Source organism: Tribolium madens, unplaced genomic scaffold, assembly GCF_015345945.1.
Source record: "Tribolium madens isolate multiple individuals breed KSU strain unplaced genomic scaffold, Tmad_KSU_1.1 Scaffold_91;HRSCAF=231;Tcas5.2_LG7, whole genome shotgun sequence".
Taxonomy (NCBI): Eukaryota; Metazoa; Arthropoda; class Insecta; order Coleoptera; family Tenebrionidae; genus Tribolium; species Tribolium madens.
Window position 1 is genome coordinate 5973588 of NW_025401063.1, and position 7372 is coordinate 5980959.

A 7372-nucleotide genomic window follows, 5' to 3' on the forward strand; every position below is an offset into this window, starting at 1 on the left:
AGCTGGTAGAGCTGGAAGACCGCAGCCTAAAGCAGGAGCAGCAGGAAGGCCATAGGACAAAGCCGGAGGCGGAAGACAACAACACTGAATCTAAATGTAAAAAATATTATTTTATATTATTTTATTTCAGTGTGTTAGATAAAACTTACTTCATTGAGAAGAATAAATTGAACAAGTGCAAAAATAGCGTATTTAGACATGTTGATAGAAACTAGAGAACTAGAAAGAACTGATGAAGTTTTTAGCTCTTCAAAATTTATAGTACGATTGCTTTATTATTTTGATCTATATTTTTCATAAAATCAATTTTTGGCGATATGCATTGATAGGTACGTGCTTTAATGTTAATTTTTTAATAATCAATAATTTCCGTTCGTATTACAGTGAATAGATATTAATATACATATACATATTCCTATATTTTTTAAGTCGTACTTCATTAATTAATTATTGTTTATTAAAAAAATATATTGTACATATGTTACACTTTATTTTCACTTTTTATATGAATACATACATCGGTTGGATGACCTTCATTTCTAAAGCTATTGAATACTTTATTTGAAAATAAAACACGTTTGTATCGCAATATCAAATTTTTATTCAATAATTATTGTAATAACAAAACTGAGACTGCTATATATAGATAGCAAAAAAAAACAGAATCATCAAGCAGTTGTATCGGGTTCTTCAACAACAACACCATTATGTCAAGATTTGTACTCGCTTTCGTACTATTTCAAATCGTTTTGATTAAAGAAGTAAGTCTTCTTCGTCCTCTTCATACTTAACTTTATAATTAATTTGTTTCTTTAGATACAACCATGTGCTCTCCCAGCTGCACCTGCCTTAGGCTGTGGGCTTCCTGCACTTCCAGCTCTTTCAGCCCTTTCAGCCCTTCCAGCCCTTCCAGCCCTTCCAGCCCTTCCAGCCCTTCCAGCTGCTCCAGCTTGTGCTCCATCCCAACTACCACTACTCACTATACTCCCATTGCCATTACCACTACCATTGCCTGCAGCACCTGCTTTGCCACCACCATGTACTTTACCAGCAACTAATAATATTTTACCCATGAAGGTAAGTTTTTGTGTTGTTGTTATTTTTTTTTATAAAAAACAACTTTATTTAGTTGGCTCTTCCTCCTCTGGCTGGATGTGGGGTGTTGCCTCCCCCACCTTGCGTCTGTTGACGAACTCAAGAAGTTGCCATCAACATTGAACATGTTTAAATAAAGTTAAAAAATAAAAAATTAAATAAAAATGTATGATGGTGTATGAGATTTTAACATTAATAAATGGTTTAGAAAATTAATAAGTTTTTTTTTTGTTTCTCTATAACCTACGAGAATGTAATAATTCTTGTTTTACTGAATTTTGTTTAAAAAAAAAAACGAGCTCTTTTATATTCTCTTTATACCCGAGACATTTTTCAGAATTTGTATATTTTGGCCAAAAACATTCTTATCATATTTTTTTTCTGTTAGTGTCAAAACAGTGGCGTCAGTGAGTTTTTTTTTCTACGACCTAGCAAGAAAAACTTGAAAAATAATAATTTTCTTCCTAAAATTTGGGTGGAAAAATTTACTTTCTGTTAAGGTCGTAGAAAAAACAATTCCTTTTCAATAGTCATGTTCAAAAAGCTTGCAAACATAAACATTTAAAAAAATACGTTGTAATGTTAACAGTCTTTCTTGAACAAAGAATTTCTCAAAGATTTTGGTCTATCTACATAGCACCCAGTAGTAGTTGTTTTTTTTGCTATTTTTTACCAAATAACCTTAATTCGTTTCTTCTGCCATGACTTGATATAATCAATATAACCAGATGAGAGATTACAATAGGGTAGCAAAAATGTGTGGTAACTGGCTGTAACTGACTATACAGGTGCGCCAGATTTCGCGCCCCAGAGAAAATTTTCAACTAAGGTAAGATACCAGAAACATGAAAAAAATGTTTAAAAAATTCTATTTGTCAAAAAATTTTGACATTTATTTTTTGACATTTGACATTTTTTATATCTATTTAATCATACTGATGATCTTGTATATGTTTTTTTACTATTATTTAGTAAAGGGACAAAAATTTTCCCAATAAAAGTCACAAATAACATTGAACAGAATTATAATTTAAGATACAGCTTCCTTATTTCCTCTTTTAATAGCCTATAGCAAAAAAACTTGTAAAATTATTTTTCCAACAGAAATAAATACAGTCAAAGTGCAAACTTTAAACCCTCATGACTTCGTTTTTATAGATAATTTTTTTTTTAACATTTTTTCCATGTTCCTGGTATCTTACCTTATATGGCTCTGAGGCGCGAGTTCTGGCGCACCCTGTATACTTTGTTCGTCCTTTGATAATGTTTGCTTCGTTCTCTAAGTATGATATACAGATTGTCAAAAATAAAAAAAGGCCCTAAAGTTATAGGTACGTAGTTTACAAAATAAGAAGGAGGAGAGACAGGAGCCATCACTCTCTTTTAGAGATTCGCTATTTCTATCTTCTGCGCATCTCGTGGTCTTTTTTATTCTTGACAAGCTGTACTTACCTAAAACCTTTAGTAGTAGTTTTAGTAACTAAAAAATAGTTTATAGTTAGTCAATTTATTATTAGATAAAATACAAATTGATTAATAAATGTGTTTGACAATAGGAGATCGTACTAATTAAATAAAAAATAATGTAACCAATTCCCAAATAAAACTACATTCAATAATATTAAAATAATGTTGAATTTCAAATATGTTCATAAATAGATAATTTAATTAATGCTAGTAAAATTAATTTTAATTGACCACCAAAGACAAAATAATTTTTTTCTGAAAACATATGTTGGCAATTATTAATAAAATCTATAGTACGTAGATTTCAAAAAAATTATTAATATTATTTTTCTAAATAATATTAAAGGTTTTATTAGTACATGAAAATTCATTTACTCTGTACAGAGTCTCTAGCCATATACCTACTGAATAAAAATATATCTACTTATGTAGAATTAAAAAAAAAACATTTTTAAACTAGTTGTAATTAGTTACAATAAACTTTTAGTGACTGAAATTTAAATAAATAATCTGGAAAAATGGAAAGTCTTCCGCGTGACCCTAACATTTATTATTATATTACACTGACAAGTTTAACGAACTTAAAAAGCATTTTATTTGCATTTACAAGCACGTACTTATTAACTTGATTGATTGATTTCTGATAATAATTCATAACACACAAAATACATCCGTGTTTCTATTTAAAACAATAACCAAAACAAAAAAGCACATCAATATTTAAACCCACCAAAAATCATATTCTTCACGCATTTAATATTTCAATCCTCTATCAACATGTGGAAAATCATTTTTACTTTTACCATCATCCTCGTCAAGGAAGTAAGTTTCTTAAAGTATTTTGTTTTTAAAAAAATAATCGTTCTTTTAGATTAATTCCTGCGGCATCGCCCTTTCTCCACCTTGTGCCCTTCCACCGCCACCAGCTTGTGGACTACCCGCTCTTCCTGCTTTACCTGCTCTTCCTGCTTTACCTGCTCTTGCTGCCCTCCCACCTCTTCCTGCTCTTCCAGCTCTTTCTGCTCTCCCAGCTGCACCTGCTTTAGGCTGTGGACTTCCTGCACTTCCGGCTCTTCCAGCCCTTCCAGCTGCTCCAGCTTGTGCCCCACCCCCACTACCACTACTAGCTATACTCCCATTGCCATTGCCATTGCCATTGCCTGCAGCACCTGCTGCTCCTCCAAAGTAGATCTGTCTTCCAATAAAAGTAAGTTTCTTGTTTTGTTTAGTACTTTGTCTAATTTTTTTTTCTGAATTATAGCTCGCTCTTCCAACATTTGTGCCATTTGCTCTACTACCTTTGCCAGTCTATTAAAGCAGTTAATCTGATTTTCCATCAAATTGGTTCCAATTGTCACAGTAGTTGTTCTTAAAATTTTGCTGAAATAAATGTTGTCACACCAGTTTGCGATTTTTTTCTTTTCCGCTCGAAATAATCCGTTATTATCCTTTTCCCGTTGATTCCCGATGAAGTTTTTTGTTGTTTTTATCGTGCCATTGACCCTCTGCGAATAAACAGATTTGCACGTTTTGCAATCGATTTTTGCCTAGCTGTCAATTCATCACTTCCATCTCTTCCAAGGTATTCTTCAGCGGTTTGAGTTTAATGTAGGCCACTTTCAGACCAGTGCCGTTACCCTCGTTTACTGTTACACAGTTACGTCTATTCTGACTCTCAGCAATGCTGCGATTTATTTTCACCGAAATGTCTTGATAATCGTTTAAAACAGTGTTAAAACCAGTGTGCCAAAAATTAAAAATGAGTGAGAGATGCGCACCATCTTCTTGTTGTTGCTGTTCAGCGTTGACGTTTTCGCCTTTTTCTGGAAATTTCCGAGAAATAGTCGCCACACTAGAGATGACAGTTTTGAAAACACTGCCGGTATTACCAGTAAGTTTAATAAATTTATGAATAAAAAAATCACATTTTTTGTAGGTAGAATGTTTGTAACGTTATTAGGATATCCTCCAAAATGTGAACAAAAAGGTATTTCGCATTCTTGCACTTTATCCTTTGCTTGCTGGTTAGTGGGAGGATCGAGCCAGCCAGGATGTGGAGCCAATCCTTGGATTGTAGCTTGCTGCGTTACATCGCAAAAAGTTTTAAACCGAAAAAATGACATTCAACAACTTCAGTGAGTAAGCTTTTTATTAAAGAATGCCTTTACTGTTTTTTTTTATTAGGGTAAGAGAGGACAGTTTAATTCTGCCAGTCCTGCAAAAGCGCATCGATGATTTGGGCGAAGAATGCGGATTATCTGCTGACAGAATGTTAATGAAACGTATAATTGGAGGCGACGAAGCGAAATTTGCACAGTTTCCATGGCAAGCATTCATTAAAATATCCTCGTATCAATGCGGTGGCGTTTTAGGTGAGTTTTTAGTTTTAATGAAGAAAATACTGATCTATGTTTGTAGTTTCGCGAAAATTTGTAGCAACGGCTGCTCACTGTATCATTACAGCGCGGCTTAAAGACACTTTGGTTTATTTAGGAGAACTAGATACACAGGACACTGGCAAAGTAAAGGAATTAGAACCGGCTGAATTACATAGGGTAGAGTATTGTCCGTGAGTTTAAATACACAAACAAATTGTTTTGTTGTACATTGTTTGAGTTTATTAGAGAAATTAGAAATGAATAATAAAGCTGCTTTATGCAGTACAGAATTTCACTAAATTTGTAAGTAATACAATTTAACTGGCTTCTTTTTTTGTTATTTTAACAAAGACAAATTACTAATTATGAGTATAACGAGTTTTGTGGATACAACTGTTTATTTTCTCTGTAATGCGAGTTAATGATGAGATATCTATGCTTTTGTGTAAAATCAATGTAGTTAAAAAATGTAAACATAAACTTTTAAAGCAAAATGTTGTTTGAGTCATAAAAAACTACTTTCAATTTTGATTAAAATTTATGTAAAGCTTACTTTTATTTGCAATGTACCAACTGTAAAAAACTGAGAAAACATGCTTTAAATTTAATTTTTAAATGAGAAACTTGTGATCAAAGAACTGTTGGTAAAATTTTATAAAGAATTAAATAGAACGCAAGTAAAATTTTTATTTCAGGCTGCTTAGCTAACATCCTTGGGTAGTTTTCTGTATGATCACATTTTCGCAAAAATTATTTCGTAAAATAAAACTGGAAATACAACAAATTCGTTTATTGATTATTATTGTAGAGATAGCGCCTTTAAATGTAATTGCCTACTTCTACTTTTTTGGAATCGTCATATAGCTCTAGTTTTATTTATTTTTAGTTTACATACACTTGTATTTATTTAATTTTTGTTGCTTTATTTGCCTTTCTTTTAAAAAATATGTCATCAATTAATTTATAAAATTAACTTATTTGGTAGTTTTTATTTTAATTTTTTGTGACAACTGAATTGTATGAAGCTATATAATTTACTGAAAATGCACGTTAAAATTTTGACACAGAAGATATGGCAATATTTGGTCCTTAGATCACATTTAGTTGAGGTAAAATCACACGTCCTGTTGATTTTCAGGTTCGTCGACGAATAATCCACCCCAACTTCCAGTTTCGCACGACCCAGCCTGACCGCTACGACCTCGCCCTGCTGGAACTAATCACCGAGGCGGGCTATTCGTACCACATCTCTCCCATCTGTCTCCCTACCAGCGACATGGTTCTGACCGGGCGAAACGCCGTGGTGGCGGGCTGGGGCAAAATCCAGCCTTCCAACGAGCTCATGGGCACAAACGTCCTTCGCAGCGCCACCGTGCCAATCTTAGACATTCGCGAGTGCATGGCTTGGCACGAGATCAAGCAAATTTCCGTCGAACTGCACGAGGAGATGCTGTGCGCCGGTCACGAATCCGGAAAACACGACGCTTGTCTGGGCGATTCCGGGGGACCGTTGATCGTGCTGGAAAACGGGAGGTGGACGCTGGCAGGGATCACCAGCGCCGGATTCGGCTGTGGAGAGCCTCATCAGCCCGGAATTTATCATAAAATCCCGGTGACAGCTGACTGGATCCGATCTGTTATTAGGTTGTTATAGTGAAATATTGAGATCGGCTGGATTTCGATGTTATGGCCTGTCCGGCGGCATTTCCCGAAGATTGATGGGATTTCGGGGTTCATTAATTCTAGTGAGAGCTAAACTTTAGTGTGTGGAGATTAAATTGCCGTGCAAATTGAAATTGGCATTATTTCATATTAACGGGTCTATAGTGCATTTAATTTTAGGAGCAATTTCATTAATATTTAATATACGCTTCAACGTAGGCTGTCAATATTTATTACTACTTACAAAAATACTCATTAAATAACGTAAATTATGTTTTATTGTTGTAATATTTAAGATAAATTTATTCCATCAATTTCATTTGAATGAAAAATGTGATATGTATTAAGTAATTTACTGTAATCGTATTGTATGGAGTTCAGGAAATATAGTAAGCGAATATTTCAAAATTCTCTTCATTTTATAAAGCTTTGATTTTTATTTAGATTAACTAAAGAACGTTAACAAAAACAAATACTTTTCACAATCTGCCGTTTTTATTGTAACACGTGAAAATAAAAAATACGCATTATTAATTACAGAATTTAGAAATAGCAGTTATTTTTTACATCTTTTATTAAACAATTTTATTTAACAACCAGAATATGCATTCAAGCAAAATTGTGGAAATTTGACAGTTTCAAACCTCGCCGATGTAAAATATTCCGGACAATTCAAACACGTTGGAAAAATTTTAAAAATCAAAGCCATTGTTAATGTTACAAAAACCAACATAAATAAAATATTTTACCAAATACCAATTTTACTAAAA

At 33.3% G+C, this 7372-nt stretch overlaps 3 protein-coding genes across 4 annotated transcripts; all 3 read left to right on the forward strand.

The window, feature by feature from the left end:
- The first annotated feature begins 681 nt into the window (after positions 1–681).
- On the forward strand, positions 682–1305 carry LOC123010604 (formin-2-like). The gene is made up of 3 exons (XM_044407631.1): positions 682–761; positions 817–1077; positions 1130–1305. Exons 1-3 carry the CDS (start codon positions 708–710, stop codon positions 1187–1189), a joined length of 375 nt encoding a protein of 124 aa, XP_044263566.1. The 5' UTR covers positions 682–707; the 3' UTR covers positions 1190–1305.
- Positions 1306–3330: 2025 nt separating this feature from the next.
- On the forward strand, positions 3331–3966 carry LOC123010606 (oleosin-B6-like). The gene is made up of 3 exons (XM_044407632.1): positions 3331–3384; positions 3434–3769; positions 3824–3966. Exons 1-2 carry the CDS (start codon positions 3340–3342, stop codon positions 3749–3751), a joined length of 363 nt encoding a protein of 120 aa, XP_044263567.1. The 5' UTR covers positions 3331–3339; the 3' UTR covers positions 3752–3769; positions 3824–3966.
- A 109-nt stretch (positions 3967–4075) lies between these two features.
- Positions 4076–7262, forward strand: LOC123010602 (trypsin-3). 2 transcript variants are annotated; one of them, XM_044407629.1, is made up of 5 exons: positions 4076–4444; positions 4499–4697; positions 4747–4934; positions 4981–5117; positions 6079–7262. In XM_044407629.1, the coding sequence occupies exons 1-5, from the start codon at positions 4333–4335 to the stop codon at positions 6592–6594; spliced, it is 1152 nt and encodes a 383-aa protein (XP_044263564.1). In that variant the 5' UTR covers positions 4076–4332; the 3' UTR covers positions 6595–7262. The 2 variants fall into 2 exon arrangements, with proteins under 2 accessions (XP_044263564.1, XP_044263563.1); XM_044407628.1 differs by having other exon boundaries at positions 4078–4453.
- The last annotated feature ends 110 nt before the right edge of the window (positions 7263–7372 follow it).

Excerpts from the sequence above, each read along its gene's own strand:
- LOC123010602 (XM_044407628.1), top strand. The coding sequence starts at position 4,333 with ATGCGCACCATCTTCTTGTTGTTGCTGTTCAGCGTTGACGTTTTCGCC. Across the intron at positions 4,935-4,980 it reads TCAATGCGGTGGCGTTTTAG|TTTCGCGAAAATTTGTAGCA; the intron begins GTGAGTTTTTAG and ends CTATGTTTGTAG. Across the intron at positions 5,118-6,078 it reads AACCGGCTGAATTACATAGG|GTTCGTCGACGAATAATCCA; the intron begins GTAGAGTATTGT and ends GTTGATTTTCAG.
- LOC123010604 (XM_044407631.1), top strand. The coding sequence starts at position 708 with ATGTCAAGATTTGTACTCGCTTTCGTACTATTTCAAATCGTTTTGATT. Across the intron at positions 762-816 it reads AAATCGTTTTGATTAAAGAA|ATACAACCATGTGCTCTCCC; the intron begins GTAAGTCTTCTT and ends TTGTTTCTTTAG. Across the intron at positions 1,078-1,129 it reads ATAATATTTTACCCATGAAG|TTGGCTCTTCCTCCTCTGGC; the intron begins GTAAGTTTTTGT and ends AACTTTATTTAG.
- LOC123010606 (XM_044407632.1), top strand. The coding sequence starts at position 3,340 with ATGTGGAAAATCATTTTTACTTTTACCATCATCCTCGTCAAGGAA. Across the intron at positions 3,385-3,433 it reads CCATCATCCTCGTCAAGGAA|ATTAATTCCTGCGGCATCGC; the intron begins GTAAGTTTCTTA and ends TCGTTCTTTTAG.